This window comes from Tachyglossus aculeatus, chromosome X2 (genome assembly GCF_015852505.1).
Source record: "Tachyglossus aculeatus isolate mTacAcu1 chromosome X2, mTacAcu1.pri, whole genome shotgun sequence".
Taxonomy (NCBI): domain Eukaryota; kingdom Metazoa; phylum Chordata; class Mammalia; order Monotremata; family Tachyglossidae; genus Tachyglossus; species Tachyglossus aculeatus.
The window spans coordinates 1,982,306-2,006,953 of record NC_052100.1 but is presented as its reverse complement, the minus strand read 5'-3'; the positions used below and the strand labels follow the sequence as shown (position 1 = coordinate 2,006,953).

The following is a 24,648-nucleotide window of genomic DNA, read 5'->3' as shown; positions in this document are numbered from 1 at the left end:
CAGAGAACCAGTCAGCGATCCATTGGAAACTCCGGCAGGAAATTCTTCCTTGCACAGACTCAAAGCGCAGAAGCTGGCATTCATACTAATTCGGGCTCGCGGACCCCCATCCGCCCTGAAAAAGTCCAAATTGACAGTCAGAAAAAGAGGGAATAACAATTCTCCTTCGCCACGGACTCTAGTACGGCAGTGACCATTTGAATCGCCGTTTATTGGAGTCGAAGCAGCGCCGGGAGCGAGTAGAATGGAGGCGAGCCATGGACAGAAGGGCCGGGAAAGCAGGCGGCAAGTACTGTTTCCCTTCATGTTGTCTTTATTTTGTCGGGCTCTGGGCGAGCAGATTCGCTATTCGATTCCCGAGGAGATGGCGAAAGGCTCGGTGGTGGGGCATCTGGCTAGAGATCTGGGGCTCAGTATCCGAGACGTGTCGGCTCGGAAGCTGCGGGTTAGTGCCGAGAAGCAGCTCTTTACTGTGAGCTCCGGCAGCGGGGACTTGCTTGTCAGCGACCGGATAGACCGAGAACAGATATGCGGGGAAATGGAGCTATGCGAACTGCAGCTGGAAACGGTAGTAGAAAACCCCTTAAATGTTTTTCACGCGATTGTGGAGATTCAAGATATTAATGACAATTCGCCTTATTTCCAAGCAACAAACATAAACTTAGAAATCAATGAATGGTCGCTTCCGGGAGCGCGATTTGGGATGGAAGCAGCGTTAGATCCAGACGTTGGGATTAATGCCCTAGATAAATACCAGCTCAGTCTGAATGAACATTTCTCGCTGGCTGTGAAGGAAAGCCCAGATGGAAGTAAATATCCCGAGTTATTGTTGGAGAAGCCCCTAGACCGGGAACAACAGAGTTTCCACCACTTAGTGTTGACGGCTATGGATGGGGGGGATCCGGTCCGCAGTGGCACCGCCCAGATCAGAATCAACGTCACTGACTCCAATGACAACGCCCCCGTGTTCAGCCAGGACGTGTACAAGGTCAGCCTGAGGGAGAGCCTGCCCCCGGGCTCCCCTGTGCTGCAGGTGAAAGCCACCGATCCGGACCAGGGTGCCAACGCCCAAATCAGCTACACCTTTAGCGGCTTGACTCAGGCTGTCCGAAACTCATTCACTGTGGACCCCCTTAGTGGGGAAATTATAACCAAAAAGACGCTTGATTTCGAAGAGACAAATAGATTCAAGATGGATGTTGAAGCAAAGGATGGGGGTGGGCTCACTGCACAGTGCAGAGTAGTCATAGAAATTCTTGATGAGAACGATAACGCCCCGGAAGTGATGTTTACTTCTTTATCCAAAGAGATTCCCGAAGATTCTGAACCTGGGGCTGTCATAGCTTTGATAAGAATCCGTGACCAAGACTCGGGAAATAATGGTGAAGTCAAGTGTCACATAGAAGACGCTCTTCCTTTCAAAATTGTCTCCTCCTCCAAAAATTACTACAAGCTAGTGACGGACAATGTCCTGGACCGAGAGCAAACGGCTGAATACAATATCACAATCACAGCCACTGACAGAGGAAATCCCCCTCTCATCACCTCCAAAACCGTCTCCCTTCTTGTGGCTGATGTCAATGACAACCCGCCCGTGTTCCTCCACACTACCTACGCGGCCTATGTCCCGGAGAACAATCGACCCGGAGCCTCCATCTACCGGGTCAGCGCCTCCGACCGAGACCTGGACGACAACGCCCGCATCTCCTATTCCCTGCTGGACAGCTCCGAGTCCGAACTGCCGCTGTCCTCGTCCGTGTCCATCAACTCTCACAGTGGGGACATCTATGCGCAGCGCTCCTTCGACTACGAGCAGTTCCGCGCCTTCGAGCTGCTGGTGCAGGCCCGGGACTCCGGCTCCCCGCCGCTGCGGGCCAACGTGACCGTGCACGTGTTCATCGTGGACCAGAACGACAACGCCCCCCGCATCCTCTACCCCTCCCTGGGGCACGACGGCTCGGCCTTGTTCGACACGGTCCCTCGCTCGGCCGAGCCCGGCTACCTAGTCAGCAAGGTGGTGGCGGTGGACGCGGACTCGGGCCCCAACGCCTGGCTGGCCTACCACGTGCTGCAGGCCAGCGTTCCCGGGCTGTTCAGCCTGGGGCTCCGCACCGGAGAGATCCGGACAGCGCGGGCCTTGGCCGATGGCGACCCAGCCCGGCACCGCCTGCTCGTGGCCGTGCGGGATGGAGGCCAGCCGCCTCTCTCGTCCACCGTGGCTCTCCACCTGGTCTTCGCTGACAGCCTGCAGGAAGCCCTTCCCGAGCTGAACGACCGCTCCTCCCCCACCGCCAGTCAGACCGATTTGCAGTTTTACCTGGTTTTGGCTTTGGCCTTAATCTCAGTCTTATTCCTCGTTACGGTCATCCTGGCCATCGCGATGCGCTGCCGCCGCTCGTCGAAACCAGGAGTGTTCGGCTGTTTGAGGCCAGATCTGTACTCCCAGTCAGCGGGGCCCGTCTTCCCTCCGAATTATGATGAAGGGACTTTGCCTTATTCCTATAATCTTTGTGTGGCTTCGGACCCCGGAAAGGCTGGATTTGACTTTCTTCAACCTGGTGTTCCGTGCTCCCCTGCTCGGGATCTTTCCCGCCAAGATATATCTGGGGTATTGCTCCCCCATATCGTAGACAGCGACCTACACTCGGATGGGGACACCCTGAGAGAGGTGAGTTCGGGTTCTCTCTCGTTTTCCTCCGTTTCTGTTTCTGAGTTGAGATGCTTGCGATCCATGAGAGATCTTGTTTACTTGGAAATTTGGAATTTAATTTTTAGTCTAGCTAAATGTTCTCCAATTCTACTTCCTTAATCACGTGGCTCTTTATTTCAGGAAGTAATGACGTGATTTACATGAATCAGACTTCCACTGCCAATTCTCTTGCAAGGAATTTTTCAGACTTTGTACAATTCCATATTGATAATGACTCGAATATCATCTGTCTCTTTTTTGGTGAATCCTAGTCCTCTATCCCTACTCTTTGGTTAGAATTCATTTCATTTTGATTATCGTCTGCTAGTGTGTTTGTGGCAGATAGAAACAGCGTTTTTCGAGTTCAGTTAATCAGCTACGAACAGCTTAGTGAATTTTGTCATCTTAAAAAAAATTATAAAGCTTTGATAAGTTTCATGAACAGAAGGTGAATCAGGCGCCCAATAGCGTCTGGTTCAGAGTATCTCTCGAGGGAAATGGTAGAAAAATGAACCGTGAACCACTATGAATGGGCAAAGCAATAGATCCAATCCATCCTGTAGCTCCCAACAACTTCACTGTGAATTAAGTAATAAATGATATTCTGAACTGTATAACTACGGGGCTGAGTCTCAAATATAAATCTAATTCACGATATTAGTTTTTCATTAGTTTCAAGTAATGAAATCAAAACTCCTAATGAATCTTGAAGTGAACTAGTTGGTGTTCTGGAGTCAATAGCATTGCTCTAAAATGGAGAGAGGAGGGGGAGAGAGAAAGAAAGAGGGAGAGAGAAAGGCGGGCCAGCGAGAAGTAGCTTGCTAGGAAAAATACAATGAATGATGAAGAGAGAAATCAATTAAAATATAAGATACTGCCCAGTATAGAAGTAACTCCATCTATGGACACCGACATACTTCGGAAAGCTGAGAGAGTGCGATATTTCGTTCAGACTCTAAGCGTCGCTGTTCACCAATCAGGAAGAGAAATTCAGCAAAAGAACCAGCCCGCCCGGCGACACTGTTTTTCCATCATAAAGCACTGCCCCTTCATAGGAACGCTCTGGCTCTCGGGCTGCGCGAACCATCAGCTTTCCAGGGACCCAAATTTGCCCCCGAAAACCGATTTCCTCGGACAGTGGACGGAGGAGAAGTAAAGCCCGATCTGGACCGAGAAGAGAATTAAACAGTGAGGCGGCCATGGCAGCTCCGCAGATGCGCCGGGACTGCAGAGGGCGAGCCCTGCTTTGTCTGCTCCTGGGGACCCTGTGGGAGATTGGGTCCGGACAGATCCGCTATTCGGTGCCCGAGGAAACGGAGAAAGGCTCTTTCGTGGGGGATGTGGCCAAGGACCTGGGATTGGAGCCCCGGGAGCTGACGGAGCGCCGAGTCCGCATTGTTTCCAGAGGTAGGACGCCCCGTTTCGCTTTGAATAACAGAAGCGGCAGCTTAGTGACTTCAGACAGAATAGATAGAGAGGAGATTTGTGCTCAAACATCGCCGTGTATCGTGAATTTTAACATTTTGGTTGAGGATAAGGTACAGTTGTTCGGAGTAGAGGTGGAAATAGCCGATATTAATGATAATGCACCCCGATTCCAGGCAACAGAAATTGAAATAAAAATAAATGAAAACGCCGCCCCAGCAACGAGATTTTCTCTTCCAAACGCTCGGGACCCGGACGTGGGGGCGAACTCCCTGCAGAGCTACCAGCTCAGCCCGAGCCGGCACTTCTCTCTGGATGTGCAAAGCGGAGCTGATGGGACTAAGAATGCGGAGCTGGTGCTGGAGCGGGTCCTGGACCGGGAGGAAGAGGCTGTTCACCACCTCGTCCTCACGGCCTTGGACGGGGGAGATCCGGTCCGTTCGGGCACTGTGCGCATCCGTGTGACAGTCCTGGATGTGAATGACAACGCACCAGTATTTACTCAGTCTGTATATCAAGTGAAGGTCCGGGAGGATGCGCCCGTGGGGACCAGGATCCTCACTTTAAACACCACGGACCCTGATGAAGGAGTCAATGCAGAGGTGACATATTCGTTCCATAACATAGAAGACAAAGAGGCCCAGACTTTCCAGTTGGAGCCTCAGATGGGGATCATCTCAATTATGCGTTCATTGGACTATGAAGAGTCGGGATCCTATAAGATGGAAATTCAAGCTCAGGACGGGGGTGGTCTCCAGGCCAAAGCGAAAGTCCTGGTAACAGTGGTGGATGTGAATGATAATACTCCGGAAGTGACCATAACTTCTCTATTCAATCCGGTGAGCGAAGACTCTCCTTCAGGGACCGTAATTGCCCTTTTAAATGTTCATGACCGAGACTCCGCTGACAATGGTCTCATCACGTGTTCCATCCCTAATAACCTACCCTTCGTATTGCAAAAATCAGTTGATAGCTATTATACTTTGGTGACCGATGGAGCCCTGGATCGAGAGCTCGTCTCGGATTACAACGTGACTGTGACGGCCATAGATCGAGGGTCCCCACCCCTGTCTGCACACATTCACATCTCCCTGCAAGTTTTGGACACCAACGACAACCCTCCAGTCTTCGAACAGAGAGCCTACTCCGTCTACGTTTCCGAGAACAACCCCAGAGGCGCGTCCGTCTTCCGCGTGACCGCCCGGGACCCCGATAGTGAGGAGAATGCACAAGTCACTTACTCCATCAGCGAAGAGTCAGGCCAAGGACCTCTTCTATCGTCCTACGTGTCTGTTAACTCGGAGACCGGGGTCCTGTACGCTCTGCGCTCCTTCGACTACGAGCAGTTTCGGGAGCTGCAGCTGCAGGTCACCGCGAGGGACAGCGGGACTCCTGCCCTCAGCAGCAACGTGTCGGTGAATCTGCTGGTCCTGGATGAGAATGACAATGCTCCGGAGATCCTGTACCCATCCTTGCCCACCGACGGCTCCACCGGGGTGGAGTTGGCTCCGCGCTCTGCCGAGCCGGGATACCTGGTGACCAAAGTGGTGGCAGTGGACGGCGACTCGGGCCAGAACGCCTGGCTGTCCTACCGCCTGCTCAAGGCCACGGAGCCGGGCCTCTTCTCGGTGGGACTGCACACGGGCGAGATCAGGACCGTCCGGAGCTTCCTGGACAAGGATGTCCTCAAGCAGAGCCTCGTGGTGGTGGTCAGGGACAACGGGGAACCTCCTCTCTCTGCCACCGTCACTATCACGGTGGCCGTGGCCGACAGCATTCCCGAGATCCTGTCGGATCTGAGCAGCCTCTCGACCCCGCCAGACCCCGAGTCCAGCCTCACGCTGTACCTGGTGGTCTCGGTGGCCGCCGTGTCCTGCCTGTTCTTGGCCTTCATTATCGTGCTGTTGGCCCTGAGGCTCCGCAGGTGGCGAGCCGCGCGGCTGCTCGAGTCGTCGAGTGGGTATCTCGGGGGAGTCCCGGCCTCGCACTTTGTGGGCATTGATGGGGTCCGAGCTTTCCTCCAGACTTATTCCCACGAGGTGTCCCTGACCACAGACTCCCGGAAAAGCCAGTTGCTGTTTCCACAGCCCAATTACTCTGACACTCTGACTAGCCAGCAGACCTATGAGAAAAAGGAACCTCTGTTAGTGCCTGAGGTCTTGAACGCCGTCAAAGATGACCAGTCTGTCCTGCAAGTGAGTTTTCTCCTCTAATTCCCTAGGTCAAATCTGCCGATTTGCTTACTTAATTTTATTCATTTCCGCAAGCATTTATAATCCTTTATGATGAAATAATTTTTTTCTTCTTAATGAACTTTCCAATAGTGAGTTTCATTTAAAATCGTTGCGAGGCATCCTATTTCTATTTCCTGTTCTTTGTTGCATGCTGCTAGCAGCAGCCAATTCTGATATTTGCAATCGCTCATACATTTTCTATATTTAGTAAAAAAATAATTAAGGAAGGCTCACATGTTTTCTACAGCTTTCTAAACAGGAGAACATTATCTCACTTCTAAGAAGTAAATATTGCTTGGTTCGTGAGTCAAGGTCAATTTAGCCTTTACTAGTAATATTGCTGAAAATATTTATTGGGCACACTCTGGGGGCAATGTGTTCTACTAACCTCTAGGCGAAGTATAGCTCAAGTACAAGACCCATTTCCTTCTCATAAAGAGCTTACACTAAATTGACTATTAAACCTATGATGCAGATATTTACATAAATACTGAGAATTGGATAAATAAATAAATATGTAAGTGCTACAAGTAGCTGAAGGGTTGTTGTGACTGGACAGTAAAATGGGAAAAGTCGTTGGAGGACGTTGGATTTCTTAGAGTATTTATTCCTCTTTGAGTTTAATAGTTAATACATATATATGTGTAACATGTCCTAGTTCGGGGTTTTGATATCTTTCTTTTTTTAAAAATAGAAATGATGGACCTTGGCTGGAGCTAGACTCAACCTCCATAACATTACATCAAACATGAAGTAAAGGATTGGAGGCATGTCTGAAAGGCCTTCCTATCACTGAAGGGTTCAGGGCATTCCATCATTTATAATTAAAATGCACTGACTACATTTGAAATATCAATAACTCCAAACTCTCTAGAAAGTTCGTAAATTGGGTATTGTGAAATAGTATGTAATTTAATCAGGACTCTCTTGTCAAAGATGGGCAGGAGAAAAATACAAACTCTCTTCTCTCAGAATAGATGGGCTGGGAGTCAAATATCTAAAATCTGAAGTTTGTGGGTCCTTAATATAGAGTAGCGCCTTTCTATCTAATGTGCTTTGTTGAGAAATGAAGTTCATAAACTTTGAAAAACACTGATCATTAGCAGAAAAGAATGGTTAGGGTATTGCATTAAAATCAGACATCTTTAAGAATAAGATCCTTCTGAACTAAAAGGTTGATTTCACCATGAAGTATATTTTCCCTTTGTACATTTCTTACAATTTGCTGCTATTTTGCAACTTATCTTCTCGGGTCAACTATGAAAAACTTACAAAAGAAAGTTATCCCAGAATCATCTCAATAGGGCCATATTCAGTACCTCGACATGAATGTTGATTAGGTTGGGAATTGGCAAAGAAAATGACTTGTTGGTTTTTAAACGTGGTCTGTCTTTTTTCTCATTAATTCACCTCTACACTTCGAAGTATATCAAATCGGAAAGCTGTACCTTTCAGTTCTAGAAGCAGCAGTGGAAGGAGCACAGCTCTGGGTGTCAAAGAATCTAGTTTTTAATCCCACCCCACCACTTGTCTGCTTTGTGGCCTTGGGCAAATCGCTTAACTTCTCTGTGCCTCAATTACCTCATTTGTAAAATGGGGATTAGCACTGTGAGCCCCATGTGGGACATGAAACAGAATAAGCACTTAACAAATACAATGAAAAAAAACGAAAAGAGTACAGCCTTTATTTAGAGATAAAGTTGGGAATTCTGTGTATTTTCACTTTCATTCTGATTAATCTCTAGGCCTATGTTACAGTTCGGTGTAAACTCACCATTTCACTGAAAGTGCTAAGTAGTTATGTGGTTCAAAGTTTTTGTTGTCTATGACTCTGACATTTATGAGTAAGAAGATATTTTCCCCCTTTGGGGCTAATAAGAATGACACCAGAATCAGATCCTGTCACGGTAATCTGATGCTGTTCCAGTAACAGTTATAGGTTCATTCATTTATTCAATCGTATTTATTGAGCGATTACTGTGTGCAGAGCATAGGTCCCATGAGTATGAACACAAGTGGTCAGTGAAGCAAATAGAGCTGAAGGAATTCCCCGATAAGCAATGGGATGTGATCTTCTTCCAGAGATTATTGAGCCATTTCTGTCTTGTGGACACTTGTTGCTTTTGCGAATTCTGCTTCCGAGAGTCTACTTTTAGTTAGGTGAGATTCCTGCATGACAAATTCATCATGCAAAGTAGAGGAATGCAACAATATTGGAACATTTGATTAAGATTCAGTAAATATCTGTATATTTTTAACCTATGTAAATCTATCCTTATTTCTCACTGACCTGAAGACGCGACTTTCTAAACGGGCCTTAGCAATTCTAAGGAATTTCTATTATTATTTAACTTGAAAAACGGAAATGTTTTGAAGACGGTCTCACACAAATGGCTTCCATCCATATCTGTAATGCAGAACTCAGAGGAACCCAGGCTCCCAGGCTGTATATGTCATAAATTCTCTATTAATCGCAGTGGGTAGTGTCCAGTTGCCCAAACTATTATAAGTCTTTATTGAAACAACATTAATTATGGGTAGGAAAAAACCAGGTTAATGCTTCAGCTTATGGGCAAGACTAACAAGGAATAAAGACATTTTCTACAGATAGCTTTATTATTAGGAAGAGAAAAAGTATTCTTTTTCACTATATTTATTATATATAATATAAGAAGAAGAAATAGCATAAAATGCAGTTCCGAAGTTGAGCCCACAGGGGCCGCTGTCGGCCACGGAGAGTTAGAATTGGAAACGAAGATCCATTGGAAACTCCTGCAGGAAATTCCCTGCACAGTATCCCAGCGACGCAGGGCCGGCGTACATTCTCACTCGAGCTCGCGGACCCCCGTCCGCCCTTAAACACACGGATTCTCAGGCGAACAAAGTGGAAACAACAATTCTCCTTTCCCACGGCAATCTAGCACTCTTTTGGGATTTGAATCGTGGATTTCCGGAGCTGAAGGGGACCCGAGAGCGAGAGGAATGGGGACGAGCCGGAGACAGAGAAGCCGGGCAGACAGATTGCAAGTACTGTTTCTCTCCTTATTGTCTTTGTTGTGCCGGGGGTTCGGTGAGCAGATTCGATACTCGATCCCCGAGGAAATGGCTAAAGGATCGGTGGTGGGGCATTTGGCCGGGGATCTGGGACTTAGTCTCCGAGACGTATCAACTCGGAAGTTGCGGGTTAACACCGAGAAGCAGCTCTTTGCCGTGAGCGCGAACAGCGGGGATTTGCTTGTCAGCGACCGAATAGACCGAGAGCAGATATGCGGGGAAAGGGCGCTGTGCGAACTGCAGCTGGAAACCGTAGTAGAAAATCCCTTAAATATCTTCCATGTTGGTGTTGTGATCCAGGATATAAATGACAATCCACCATTATTCAAAATACAGTATTTCGACTTCGAAATTAATGAACTTTCCCTCCCCGGAGCTATATTTGACCTGGAACCCGCGAGAGATCCAGATGTTGGGATTAATTCCCTACAGAATTATCAGCTCAGTTCCAGTCCGTTTTTCTCCTTGGTAGTCAAAGAGGACTCAGATGGCAATAAGTACCCGGGTTTAGTGTTAGATAAACCCCTGGACCGGGAGGAGCGGAGTTCCCATCACTTAATTCTGACGGCTGTGGATGGGGGAGATCCGGTCCGTAGCGGCACCGCCCAGATCCGGATCAACGTCACTGATGCCAATGACAACCCTCCCGTGTTCAGTCGGGATGTATACAAGGTTAACCTGCGGGAAAACCTTCCTCTGGGCTCCTCCGTCCTGCGAGTGGAAGCCACTGATCGAGATGAGGGTGTCTATGCACAGATCACCTTCTCCTTCAGTAGCATCGAAGAAAACGCCCAAAAGGTTTTCAAACTGGACCCTGTTAGCGGGGAAATAACTACGAAGGATTTTTTGGACTATGAACAGATAAATAAGTACATGATGGGTGCAGCAGCAAAAGATGGAGGAGGGCTTGTTTCCCACTGCAAAATCCAGATAGACATTTCGGATGAGAATGACAATGCACCGGAAATAACATTCACATCCGTCTCCAGTCCCATTCCTGAAGATTCTGAGCCCGGGACGGTGATAGCGTTGATCAGAATCCGTGACCGGGATTCAGGAGACAACGGGGAGGTCACGTGTCGGTTACAAAACAATGTTCCTTTCAAAATCGCTTCCTCCTCGAAGAACTATTACAAACTTGTGACGGACAGTGTCCTTGACAGAGAGCAGACTGCCGAGTACAATATCACAGTCACAGCTACCGACAGGGGAAGCCCCCCTCTCACCACCTCCAAAACCATCTCCCTGCTTATCGCTGATGTCAATGACAACCCGCCCGTGTTCCCCCACACTACCTACGAGGCCTATGTCCCAGAAAACAATCGACCCGGAGGCTCCATCTTCCGGGTCACCGCCTCCGACCGAGACCTGGACGACAACGCCCGCATCTCCTATTCCCTGCTGGACAGCTCCGAGTCCGAACTGCCGCTGTCCTCGTTCGTGTCTATCAACTCTCACAGCGGGGACATCTATGCGCAGCGCTCCTTCGACTATGAGCAGTTCCGCGCCTTCGAGCTGCTGGTGCAGGCCCAGGACTCCGGCTCCCCACCGCTGCGGGCCAACGTGACCGTGCGCGTGTTCATCGTGGACCAAAACGACAACGCTCCCCGCATCCTCTACCCCGCTCTGGGGCCTGACGGCTCGGCCCTGTTCGACACGGTCCCTCGCTCGGCCGAGCCCGGCTACCTGGTCAGCAAGGTGGTGGCCGTGGACGCGGACTCGGGCCCCAACGCTTGGCTGGCCTACCACGTGCTGCAGGCCAGCGATCCCGGGCTGTTCAGCCTGGGGCTCCGCACCGGAGAGATCCGGACAGCGCGGGCCTTGGCCGATGGCGACCCAGCCCGGCACCGCCTGCTCGTGGCCGTGCGGGATGGAGGCCAGCCGCCCCTCTCGTCCACCGTGGCTCTCCACCTGATCTTCGCCGACAGCCTGCAGGAAGCCCTTCCCGAGCTGAACGACCGCTCCTCCCCCACCGTCAGTCAGACCGATTTGCAGTTTTACCTGGTTTTGGCTTTGGCCTTAATCTCAGTCTTATTCCTTGTCACGGTCATCCTGGCCATCGGGATGCGCTGCCGAAGCTCATCGAAACCCGGAGTGTTCGGCTGTTTGCGGTCGGATCTGTACTCCCAGGCTGCGGGACCCGCTTTCCCACCCAATTATGAAGAGGGGACTTTGCCTTATTCTTATCAACTGTGCTTAACATCGGACCAGGGCAAAGGAGAATTCACATTCCTGAGCCCAAATGGCCAAAAAACTTTGAACAGGGAAATCCTATTGGATTATCACTCTGCTCTGGTGCCCGAGGAGTCAGATAAAAATCTTGAAAATATCCTGAGCCACTCCTCTATCTCTTCCCAGGTGAGTATGTAAATGTTTGTATCTTGAATGTCAAAATTCTCCCATTTAGTGAATTTCAGCCGTAGTATACCGGATATGTCTCTAACCAGAGTATGGGCCTGTTTTGTAGTTACAAATAGTTATCAAAGCTCACAGTTTGCTAATGTTGTTCGACGTTCACCTTAGTAAAAAAAAGTTACTTTGAAAATGTTCCATCGCGCTAAATAAATAGATCTCCTGGAGATTTCTCACGCAGGATAGGATGCTCCAAATTTTCTGTCTGGTCCCGATTTTAGTTGATGTACCGGAGATGGGGGGAAATTACTTTAGCCACTATTGCTCTATGAATGGGGCTGCGGATCAAAAAGGACGAAAGTATAATCCCGGCACGCCTTGGAAAACCATGCAATAGACGAATTTCAATATCCAAAGGAAAACCTACAGGAAAATCCAGAAGCTTGAAGACTGTTTGAAAGTATTGACTTGAAACAGGGATAAACCACGGTACCACGTTAGGTACGAGCAGTTTGTATCCGCTCTTACCCATTTAGAGGAGGTGGGGCGGGTAGAACGGCAGGAAGAGCTCACCCGCATATCTGAAGAAGGAATAGAAAAAAAGAAATATAACAGGAAGCTGCAGTTTTTCATTCTGACGCTGGGCGCCACTGTTGACCAATCAGGGAGAGAAATGCAGAGAAGAGATCCAGCCGGCCCTTCCCCAATGTTACAAAGCACAAACCACATTTCGTGCAGTTTTCGGAACTGCACGAACACTGAGCCCTCCACCTTCCTGCTGGAGTGGACAGCCTTTCCGACTACCAGAAACACGGGAGAGATCAGTTCAGCCCGAGCCGCAAAGGAATAGGAGAGAACAGAGCAGCGAGGCGGCCATGGTATCTCTGCAGAGGTGCCGGGACTGCAGAGGGCGAGCCCTGCTTTGTCTGCTCCTGGGGACGCTGTGGGAGATTGGGTCCGGACAGATCCGCTACTCGGTGCCCGAGGAAACGGAGAAAGGCTCTTTCGTGGGGGATGTGGCCAAAGACCTGGGATTGAAGACCGGGGAGCTGTCGGAGCGCCGAGTCCGCATTGTCTCCAGAGGTAGGACGCCCCGTTTCGCTTTGAATGTCAGAAGCGGCAGCTTAGTGACCACAGACAGAATAGATAGAGAAGAGATCTGTGCTCAAACAGCTCCGTGTCTCGTGAATTTTAACATTCTGGTTGAGGATAATGTAAAGCTTTACAGGGTAGAAGTGGAAATAGGTGATATTAATGATAACGCGCCCCGATTTACGGAGGAGGAACTGGAAGTAAAAATCAGTGAAACTGCAGCTCCGGGGATGCGATTTCCCCTCCCGGAAGCGCACGATCCTGACGTGGGGGCGAACTCCCTGCAGAGCTACCAGCTCAGCCCGAACAAGCATTTCTCTCTGGATGTGCAAAGCGGAGTGGACGGGACCAAGATTGCGGAGCTGGTGCTGGAACGGGTCCTGGACCGGGAGGAGAAGGCTGTTCATCACCTCGTCCTCACGGCCTCAGACGGGGGGGATCCGATCCGCTCTGGCACCGCGCGCATCCACGTGATAGTCTTGGATATTAATGACAACGCGCCCGTGTTTACTCAGTCTGTGTATCAGGTGAGAGTCAGGGAAGACGTTCCCGTGGGTACCCCAATCCTCAGAGTGAACGCTACGGATCCAGATGAGGGGACAAACTCGGAGGTTACGTATGCATTCCGGACAAAAAATGAAAAGTTCTTAAAGGTCTTCCATCTGAGCTCTCTAACAGGAGAAATATCCATTTTAGAAAATCTAGATTACGAAGAGTCAGAATCATATGAAGTGGAAATTCAGGCTAAAGACAATGCTGAATTTCTTGCCAAAGCGAAAGTACAGGTGATTGTCGAAGATGTGAATGACAATGCACCGGAAGTACTCGTCACCTCCCTTACTGGCTCAGTCCGTGAGGACTCGCCCCCCGGGACGGTAATTGCCCTTTTAAACGTACACGATAGAGACTCTGGGGACAACGGCCTCGTCACATGCTCTATCCCCGAAAATATCCCTTTTAAATTGGAAAAATCAATAGACAGCTATCTCCATCTGGTGACAGATGGAATCCTAGACCGGGAATTGATCTCGGATTTCAACATAACTCTAACAGCCACAGACCGTGGCTCCCCACCCCTATCCTCTAATATTCACATCTCCCTGCACGTGTTGGACACCAACGACAACCCGCCTAGCTTTCAGCAGACAGCCTACTCCGTCTACATTCCCGAGAACAACCCCCGAGGCGCATCCGTCTTCTGTGTGACCGCCCGGGATCCCGACAGCGAAGAGAACTCGCGAGTCACTTACTCCATCAGTGAAGTACCTGGCCAAGGACCTCCTCTGTCGTCCTACGTGTCCATTAACTCGGAAACCGGGGTCCTGTACGCTCTGCGATCCTTCGACTACGAGCAGTTCCGGGAGCTGCAGCTGCTGGTCACGGCACGGGACGGCGGGACCCCGGCCCTCAGCAGCAACGTGTCGGTGAATCTGCTGGTCCTGGACGAGAACGACAACGCCCCGGAGATCCTGTACCCGTCCTTGCCCACCGACGGCTCCACCGGGGTGGAGTTGGCTCCGCGCTCGGCCGAGCCGGGATACCTGGTGACCAAAGTGGTGGCAGTGGACGGCGATTCGGGCCAGAACGCCTGGCTGTCCTACCGCCTGCTCAAGGCCACGGACCCGGGCCTCTTCTCAGTGGGGCTGCACACGGGCGAGATCAGGACGGCCCGGAGCTTCCTGGACAAAGATGCCCTTAAGCAGAGCCTCGTGGTGGTGGTCAGGGACAACGGGGAGCCTCCTCTCTCCGCCACCGTCACGGTCACGGTGGCCGTGGCCGACAGCATTCCAGAGATCTTGTCGGATCTGAGCAGCCTCTCGACACCCGCAGACCCCGAGTCCAGCCTCACGCTGTACCTGGTGGTCGCGGTGGCCGCCGTGTCCTGCCTGTTCTTAGCCTTCATCATCGTGCTGTTGGCCCTGAGGCTTCGCAGGTGGCGAGCTGCCCGGCTGCTCGAGTCGTCGAGCGGGTATCTCGGGGGCGTCCCGGCCTCGCACTTTGTGGGCATTGATGGGGTCCGAGCTTTCCTCCAGACTTATTCCCACGAGGTGTCCCTAACCACGGACTCCCGGAAAAGCCAGTTAATTTTTCCGCAACCCAATTACTCTGATACTCTGACTAGCCAGCAGACTTGTGAGAAAAAAGAGCCCTTGTTAGTGCCTGAGGATTTGAACCTGGTCAATGATGACCAGTCTGTCCTGCAGGTGAGTTTCTTTCTCTATTTACTTCTGTGAAGAATGCAGATTTATCATTTATTTCCTTCTATTTCCACATGAGCCACTGTCGATTTCTTTTTGGATTCCCACGTAAGGAAGTTATTTTTTTAAAAACCAGTGATTCTCAGTTAATTGTCAATTTCGTTTAAAAAAGACCTGAGGTGTCATACTTCTATTTCGTGTGCTTTTCCAGTTGCTGTTGCAGAAAACCTTAATCTAGTATTTGCTAGTGCTCCAACATCTTCTTTCCTAACATGGATAATACTATCTTGCTTCGGAGAAGTAGGTGTTGTTCATTCTTTGAGTAAATGGCAACCACGCATTTACCAGTGGTATTGATGACATTTATTGAACGTCAACTGAGTGCAGTGTACTGCATTAACAGCTACAACAGAAGCATAGTTTTCATTCCCTACTCTAGCAGAACTTTCTTTCTAATGGGAGAGACAGACATGGGGATATTTACAAATGGTATAATCAGAATAAATACACTGTTCAATATCTTATACATAGGTAAAGAACTTATGGGGAACCAATAAAAGTATATTTTAAAAAAATATTCGTGACAGAAGTGACAGATGGAATACTCTGATTTAGGGTGTTGGAGGTTGGAGTTAACTGGGGAAGGCTGATGATGATGATAATAATAATAATAATGGTATTTGTTAAGCACTTCCTATGTGCCAGGCACTGTACTGAGCGCTGGGGGAAGTACAAGCAGGTGACTGTACCAGGTGTTCAGGTAGCTTCTACCATCTATAATGAAATTTTCCTGAGTAAGGAGTAAATAAAGACATTTGTGAAATAGCAATAATTTCCAAATTTATTAAATGTTCTTAAATTTGGGTATTGTATAAAATTATGATTTAATTATGACCCTTTTCTCTCTAGTGGGAAATAAATGTTGTGGTAAGAATAAAACATATATTTCCTTCTTTCCACTGTGAAAGACTGGGAGCCAATTTGTTGGATCTGGAATTTTGGTATCCCCCCAAACAGAATAGTTTCTTCCTACACAGTGATCCTATTTGAGAATGGGATATCCCAGAGTTAGAATGACACAAATCATTATATGCAAAAGAAGGCCTGGATCACTGTATTCAAATTGGAGCTCAGACACTAGGAATAAAGGATTATTGGCTCTCTGCATATGTCCCCTGAACCCTATGGATGATTTATGATAATTCTGTGCCAACTGTATATGTCAAACGACTGAGAACTATTTTGCGAAAGCCTCCTCATGTCGACCCCACTGATGGAGTAGGGTCACTAAAGAAAGGCATCCTCGAATCTTCTCGTGAATGCTGGGTTCTGTACCTATATCTTAATCTGCAAAGTGTGACGATTTAGGGAAGGTACTTCTGGGTGATTTGTAATCCTGATTTGTTCTTTTTTCTGTCTTCCTGAATCATCTTTATACTTCCAAGTCTATCACTTCAAAGTCTATCAATTGAACAATTGCATCATTTCCTAAAAAATCTTTATTTTACCATCTGTGTGCGCCTGTATTTAGAGTTAAGGTTGGAAATTCTGTAGAACTCCACTTTCATTTTTGAGGAACCTATAAGAGTATGTTATGGCTTGCGAGTAGATTTCACCAGGTACCTCACTGCAAAAACTAAGTGATTACCTGCTTTAAAATTTATTTTGTCTCTCGTGTTTATGGGGTAGAATAGGAGACTTATTTTCCGCTTTCTACCTAACTGGGTTGTCACAGGAATCAGCTCCCTTCACTGTAGTATGATGCTTTTCGACTAGCGGTTATATTCCCCATGAGGTATATGTTAAGGATGAATATGGGAGGTAAATGGTGCACGAGGTGGGGGAAGCTGTCCCAAGTTTATGATGGTGTGTGATCTGCTTATGCATTTTGGTCGTTTTCTGTATTGCGGATACTCACTACTTGTGAGAAGTAGGCTTCCCCGAACCTTCATCTTAGTCAAATGCCTCCAGTTGGGGGTTTAGAGAAATACAATAATGCTGAAACATTCAATTACAGTGCCCTCCTTATTACTCGCTCTCACCTAAACACCTATTTATTGATCAGTGAATATACATATCTGTCGATATTTTTAATCAATATCTATATTTCCTTACCTTCTTAATGTTCGTGTCCTCGTGGCACAGCAGTTGCACGTCTAACTTCAGATCAAAAGGTTGTGTTTAAGTATTTTGTCGAGGTCAGTAGGGATTTCTTTTTGTCTAGACATAAGCTTATTGTGGGCAGGGAACGTGTCTACCAACTGTTATATTATACTCTTCCAAGCGCCAAGTACGATGCTCTGCACACGGCAAATGCTCAATAAATATGATTGATTCATTCATTGATTGATTCTCAAATGATTCTCCTTAGGACGAACTTCATCCATTGCTAGAGAAAGTAGCAAACCTCAATTCCTGATGGATAGGCTTTCCACGGGGTCTATTTTGAAATAGTCTAAATTGATAAGCTATTATATTTGTTTTTTGAAGTACCCGTTGTTGTTTCTGTTTCTTCCATGTGGAATTGGTATCTTCAAGAAGTCTCAGTTCTAGAAGAGGTTCGTCTGTCACTATTGTCTCCCCAAATTTCCTGCTAGTTCACATCAACTGATGCTGTTCTTTCTTGTGACTTGGAAATATTTGAAGAGTTCCTCGTGCTTGTTTGACTGCTTGCTTGATTGACTGATCATAGTAAGGCAACTGTTTTAGAGTCTTGATAGCATTTTTTCTTCTTGTAATGATCCAGCCATTGTTTTTTTTTTTCATTGAGCATCATTTAAATCCTGGAAAAATAGTGGTTTTGATGAAGTTGGCTGATTGTTACTAATGGTTTTATGCTTTGGCTTTTGGTAATGGGGGAGAAAATGTTCTAGATATGACACGTGTGCTAACACTTAATCTAGAATATAGCATCTCAAGAATAAAACATCTCATAAACATTCTTGAAAAGAAAACAATTTGCAAGGGATTGAAAACCAATCAATTCACTCTGGAGTGGGCGAATTTCCATAATGATGGTGAGATTCAAATCGAAATTCCAATTCACTGAGTCTGTTATTTCTGTATAGCTTATTGACTGGTATCCCACTGTTTGAACCTGTCAGTAATTTCAACTATTATTTACAAATAAGAAACGGATTGAAAACAGTCTGATACGAGTGGTTTTCTGACCATTTCTAAAATAGCACAGCTCGGAGAAATCCGGAGTAAGTATTTGGAATTAATTTCTAAGTCACCGTGCAAAATGTCTAAGCATCCAAAATTCTCGCTGCACACATTTTTAAGATGGGACATCCTCAGAAGCCTAAACAGGAATTAAAAGGAACCTGGATTCGTAGCATACGTTGAGGAGAATATCACCTTCTGGACAAAACTAACAGTGTGGAAAGGCTTTTTTTACATCTAATTTAATAACGTAAAGTGAAAAGTATTATCTTTCACCGTACTTATTCAAACTATACAATTTCCGGGAAAAAATAACATGAATTGCAGTTCCGCGGATGAGCCCACAGGGGTCGCTGTCGGCCACAGAGAGCGAGACGCCGAGACGGGGATCCATTGGAAATTCCTGCAGGAAATTCCCTGCGCAGTCTCCCAGAGCAGAGCTCGCGTCTACATTCGCTCAGTTTCGCGGACCCCCTTCCTCCCTGAAACCCCGGAATTAGCAGCCAAACAAAGCTGGAACAGTATTTTCCCCCCGCCGCGGGATCTTGGACCGCAGTGGACATTTGAACACCTTAACGGAGCCGAGGGGAACACAGGAGAGAGAGGAATGAGGAAGAGTCGGGGACAGAGGGGCTGGGCAGGCAATCGGCAAGTACTATTTCCTTTCTTGTTCTCTTTGTTATGTCGGGCTCGAGGCGAGCAGATTCGCTATTCTATCCCCGAGGAGATGGCGAAAGGCTCGGTGGTGGGGCATTTAGCCAGGGATCTGGGTCTTAATGTCGGAGATGTATCGGCTCGGAAACTACGAGTTAGTGCGGAGAAGCAGCTCTTTACTGTGAGCGCGGTCAGCGGGGACTTGCTTGTCAGCGACCGGATAGACCGAGAGCAGATATGCAGGAAAAGAGCGCTCTGTGAATTACAGCTGGAAACTGTGGTAGACAATCCCCTGAATGTGTTTCACGTACATATCACCATTCAGGACATTAACGACAATGCTCCACTTTTTAAGAAGATTTATATCGATTTAAAAATTAATGAATTCGCTCTGCGGGGTGCTCGATTTGCCCTGGAATCGGCTCTGGATCCTGATGTTGGGATCAATTCCGTAGATAAATATCAACTCAGCCCTAATCCACACTTCTCCCTGGAGGTGAGGAAGAGTCCGAGCGGCAGTAAATACCCCGAATTAGTGTTGGAAAATCTCCTGGACCGGGAGGAGAAGAGTTTTCATCATTTAGTGCTAACAGCTGTGGATGGCGGAGATCCGGTCCGCAGTGGCACCGCCCAGATCCGGATTAATGTCACTGATGCCAATGACAACCCTCCCGTGTTCAGCCAGGAAGTGTACAAAATCAGCCTAAGGGAGAGCCTGCCCCCGGGCTCCCCTGTGCTACGAGTAGAAGCCAGCGACCGGGACGAGGGTGTCAATGCACAGATCACCTTCTCCTTCAGGGGCATCGAGGATCCCTCGCGGCAGGCGTTCAACCTAGATCCTATTAGTGGAGAAATTGTAACGGGCTGGTCACTGGATTACGAATCGGCAAAAGGATACGAGTTGGACGTGGAAGCATCGGATGGGGGTGGTCTGACAGCCCAATGTAAAGTAGTCATCGAAATTCTCGATGAAAATGACAACGCACCGGAAGTGACATTCGCATCTTCATCCAGTTCTCTTCCCGAGGACTCTGAGCCCGGGACCGTGATAGCCTTGATTCGAATCCGTGACCGGGACTCGGGAGAAAATGGGGATGTCACGTGTCAGTTACAAAACAATGTTCCTTTCAAAATCACTTCCTCCTCCAAGAATTCTTACAAGTTGATAACAGCCGGTGTCCTAGACAGAGAACAGACTGCCGAATACAATATCACAGTCACAGCTACCGACAGGGGAAGCCCCCCTCTCACCACATCCAAAACCATATCCCTGCTTGTTGCTGATGTCAATGACAACCCGCCTGTGTTCCCCCACACTACCTACGAGGCCTATGTCCCCGAGAACAACCGACCCGGAGCCTCCATCTACCGGGTCAGCGCCTCCGACCGAGACCTGGATGACAACGCCCGCATCTCCTATTCCCTGCTGGACAGCTCCGAGTCCGAACTGCCGCTGTCCTCGTCCGTGTCCATCAACTCTCACAGCGGGGACATCTATGCGCAGCGCTCCTTCGACTACGAGCAGTTCCGCGCCTTCGAGCTGCTGGTGCAGGCCCAGGACTCCGGCTCCCCACCGCTGCGGGCCAACGTGACCGTGCGCGTGTTCATTGTGGACCAGAACGACAACGCCCCCCGCATCCTCTACCCCTCCCTGGGGCCCGACGGCTCGGCCCTGTTCGACACGGTCCCTCGCTCGGCCGAGCCCGGCTACCTGGTCAGCAAGGTGGTGGCGGTGGACGCGGACTCGGGCCCCAACGCCTGGCTGGCCTACCACGTGCTGCAGGCCAGCGATCCCGGGCTGTTCAGCCTGGGGCTCCGCACCGGAGAGATCCGGACAGCGCGGGCTTTGGTCGATGGCGACCCAGCCCGGCACCGCCTGGTCGTGGCCGTGCGGGACGGCGGCCAGCCGCCCCTCTCGTCCACCGTGGCTCTCCACCTGGTCTTCGCTGACAGCCTGCAGGAAGCCCTTCCCGAACTGGACGACCCCTCCTCCCCCACGTCCAGCCAGGCCGATTTGCAGTTTTACCTGGTTTTGGCTTTGGCCTTAATCTCAGTCTTATTCCTCGTTACGGTCATCCTGGCCATCGCGATGCGCTGCCGCCGCTCGTCGAAACCAGGAGTGTTCGGCTGTTTGCGGCCAGATCTGTACTCCCAGGCGGCGGGGCCCATCTTCCCCCCAAATTATGAAGAAGGAACGCTGCCGTATTCATATCAGTTGTGCTTAACGTCGGACCGGACTAAAGGTGAATTCACATTCCTGAATCCCAATGGCCATAGGGCTTTAGGTGGAGACATTCGGCCGGATCATATCTCTACTCTGGGACCTGAGGAGTCAGCTAAAAATCTTGAAAACATTCTGAACGACTCTGCTCTCTCTGCACAGGTGAGTTTGTAAATTTCTATATTTCCCGTTTGTCTTGAGTTTTCCATTTAGTAAATTTGCGCCGTAAATTCTCTTTCATTCTTGCGAGTTTGCTCCGGTGTTAGTTGCTCAAGTTCACAGTTTACTTAGTTACGAATGTGATCGTCGTACAATTTAGCACAAAAAAAATGAATTAAGTTTTATAGTGGTCGCTTGTGCTCAGTAAACGATAATCCCGAAGTCTTCCCTCAACATGATGAAACGCTCCAACTTTCCTATTGGCCGGCGATCTCAGTTAATCAAGTGACGATGTGGGGAAAATGGGTTTTGTCATGGTCGGTACTTGAGTCCAGCTGGGGTCGAAGAAGATGAAATTTCAATCTTGAGCAACGTAGAAATTCAATACATTTAAAAAAAATCAATCGTGAGCAACGTAGAAATTCAATATATTTTTTTTAAAAAGCCTTTCAGGAAAATCCAGTGATGACAAGACTTACTAAAAAGCTTTGTTTAGAAGATAGTGGATAAATGAGGATGTGCTAAAGCATACGTGCATTCATTCTAGGGTAGTTACTGTGCCCTAACATTGCATGGATGAAGCTTGCTTGCAATCTGTTTCCTTCTCACGAAAGATAAGGACAATAGAACGGCAGGAGGAGCTCGTTCTCGTATGTGAGACAGGAATTTAAAAATCTCCTCGCTGATATTAAGAGTCTGCAGTTCTTGATAGTGACGCTGGGCGACACTGTTGACCAATCAGGGAGAGAAATGCAGTGAGAGATCCAGCCGGCCCGTCCCTGCTGATACACAGGACACAGCAGAGTTTCAGGGAACAAGGGATCCGGTGCCGCACGGTCACTGAACCCCCAACCCTAATGCTTTGAAGATCGATTCCTCCGAATAAAAGAGATAGGACACCACATCGGTACAGCGCTCACCGAACCGGGAAGCGAGAAACGGAGAGAAGCCAGAAGCGAGGCGGCCATGGTAACTCTGCAGAGGCGCCGAAACTGCAGCGAGCGAGTCCTGCTTTGTCTGCTCCTGGGGACGCTGTGGAAAATGGGGACCGGACAAATCCGCTATTGGGTCCTTGAGGAAATGGAGAAAGGCTCTTTTGTGGGGGATGTAGCCAAAGACCTGGGATTGGAGCCCCGGGAGCTGTCGGAGCGCCGAGTCCGCATTGTCTCCAGAGGTAGGAAACCCCATTTCGCTTTAAATGTTAGAAGCGGCAGCTTAGTCACAGCGGACAGAATAGACAGGGAGGAGATTTGTGCTCAAACATCTCCGTGTCTCTTGAATTTTAATATTCTGGTTGAGGATAATGTAAAGCTTTACGGGGTGGAAGTGGAAATAGGCGATATAAATGATAATGCTCCCCGTTTCACGGAGGAGGAACTGGAAATAAAAATAGGTGAAACGGCAGCTCCAGGGATGCGATTTCCCCTTCCCGAAGCGCATGACCCGGACGTGGGGGCGAACTCCCTGCAGAGCTACCAGCTCAGCCCGAACCGGCACTTCTCTCTGGATGTGCAAAGCGGAGCTGACGGGACCAAGATTGCGGAGCTGGTGCTGGAGCGGGTCCTGGACCGGGAGGAGGAGGCTGTTCATCACCTCGTCCTCACGGCCTCGGACGGGGGAGATCCGGTCCGCTCGGGCACTGCACGGGTCCGTGTGATAGTCCTCGATGCGAATGACAACGCGCCAGTGTTCACTCAGCCTGTGTATCAGGTGAGAGTCAGGGAGGATGCGCCCGTGGGAACCCGGATCCTCACATTAAACGCCACGGACCTGGATGAGGGAGTAAACTCGGAGGTTACGTATTCATTCCGGACGAAAAATGAAAAATTCTTAAAGGTCTTCCATCTGAACCCTCTATCAGGAGAAATATCAATTTTAGAAAGTCTTGATTACGAAGAATCAGGATCTTATGAGGTGGAAGTTCAGGCTAAGGACAATGCTGGATTTCTAGCTAAAGCGAAAGTGCAGTTGACCATAGAAGATGTGAATGACAACGCCCCAGAATTGGCTGTCACCTCTCTGATCAATTCTATTCCCGAGGACTCTCCCCTTGGGACAGTGATTGCCCTTTTAAACGTGCACGACCGAGACTCTGGGGACAACGGACTCGTCACATGTTCGATCCCCAATGATCTGCCCTTTAAATTAGAAAAATCAATAGATAATTATCTCCGTCTAGTGACAGACCGAACCCTAGACAGGGAGCTGGTCTCGAATTATAACGTGACGGTGACGGCCACAGATCGAGGGTCCCCGCCCCTTTCTGCTCACACTCACATCTTGCTGCACGTGTCGGACACCAACGACAACCGGCCTGCCTTCGATCAGGCAGCCTACTCCGTCTACATTCCCGAGAACAACCCCCGAGGCGCATCCGTCTTCCACGTGACCGCCCGGGATCCCGACAGCGAAGAGAACTCTCGAGTCACATACTCCATTAGCGAAGGGCCCGAACACGGACCGCCTCAGTCGACCTACGTGTCCATTAACTCGGAGACCGGGGTCCTGTACGCTCTGCGCTCCTTCGACTACGAGCAGTTTCGGGAGCTGCAGCTGCAGGTCACCGCGCGGGACGGTGGGACCCCGGCCCTCAGCAGCAACGTGTTGGTGACTCTGCTGGTCTTGGACGAAAATGACAACGCCCCGGAGATCCTGTACCCCTCCTTGCCCACGGACGGCTCAACCGGGGTGGAATTGGCTCCGCGCTCGGCTGAGCCGGGATACCTGGTGACCAAAGTGGTGGCAGTGGATGGCGATTCGGGCCAGAACGCCTGGCTGTCCTACCGCCTGCTCAAGGCCACGGACCCGGGCCTCTTCTCAGTGGGGCTACACACGGGCGAGATCAGGACGGCGCGGGCCTTTCTGGAAAAGGATGCCCTTAAGCAGAGCCTCGTGGTGGTGGTCAGGGACAACGGGGAGCCTTCTCTCTCTGCCACCGTCACTATCACGGTGGCCGTGGCCGACAGCATCCCCGAGATCCTGTCGGATCTGAGCAGCCTCTCGAAGCCCGCAGACCCCGAGTCCAGCCTCACACTGTACCTGGTGGTCGCGGTGGCCGCCGTGTCCTGCCTGTTCTTAGCCTTCATCATCGTGCTGTTGGCCCTGAGGCTCCGCAGGTGGCGAGCTGCGCGGCTGCTGGAGTCGTCGAGCGGGTATCTCGGCGGCGTCCCGGCCTCGCACTTTGTGGGCATTGATGGGGTCCGAGCTTTCCTCCAGACTTATTCCCACGAGGTGTCCCTGACCACGGACTCCCGGAAAAGCCAGCTGCTCTTTCCACAGCCCAATTACTCTGACACTCTGACTAGCCAGCGGACTTATGAGAAAAAGGAGCCTTTGTTAGTGCCTGAGGATTTGAACCTGGTCAAAGATGACCAGTCTGTCCTGCAGGTGAGTGTCTTTTTATAA

General features: G+C 49.4%; 4 protein-coding genes across 4 annotated transcripts; all 4 read left to right on the top strand.

The window, feature by feature from the left end:
- Positions 1–244: 244 nt before the first annotated feature.
- Positions 245–3,845, top strand: LOC119949605 (protocadherin gamma-B7-like). The gene is made up of 3 exons (XM_038771472.1): positions 245–2,668; positions 3,135–3,189; positions 3,670–3,845. The coding sequence occupies exons 1-3, from the start codon at positions 245–247 to the stop codon at positions 3,843–3,845; spliced, it is 2,655 nt and encodes an 884-aa protein (XP_038627400.1).
- An 8,784-nt stretch (positions 3,846–12,629) lies between these two features.
- On the top strand, positions 12,630–18,695 carry LOC119949604 (protocadherin gamma-A10-like). Its single transcript, XM_038771471.1, has 2 exons — positions 12,630–15,050; positions 18,576–18,695. Exons 1-2 carry the CDS (start codon positions 12,630–12,632, stop codon positions 18,693–18,695), a joined length of 2,541 nt encoding a protein of 846 aa, XP_038627399.1.
- A 241-nt stretch (positions 18,696–18,936) lies between these two features.
- On the top strand, positions 18,937–22,002 carry LOC119949602 (protocadherin gamma-B7-like). Its single transcript, XM_038771470.1, has 2 exons — positions 18,937–21,246; positions 21,937–22,002. Exons 1-2 carry the CDS (start codon positions 18,937–18,939, stop codon positions 22,000–22,002), a joined length of 2,376 nt encoding a protein of 791 aa, XP_038627398.1.
- On the top strand, positions 21,969–24,648 carry LOC119949204 (protocadherin gamma-A12-like). Its single transcript, XM_038770758.1, has one exon. The coding sequence runs from the start codon at positions 22,210–22,212 to the stop codon at positions 24,646–24,648; it is 2,439 nt and encodes an 812-aa protein (XP_038626686.1). The 5' UTR covers positions 21,969–22,209.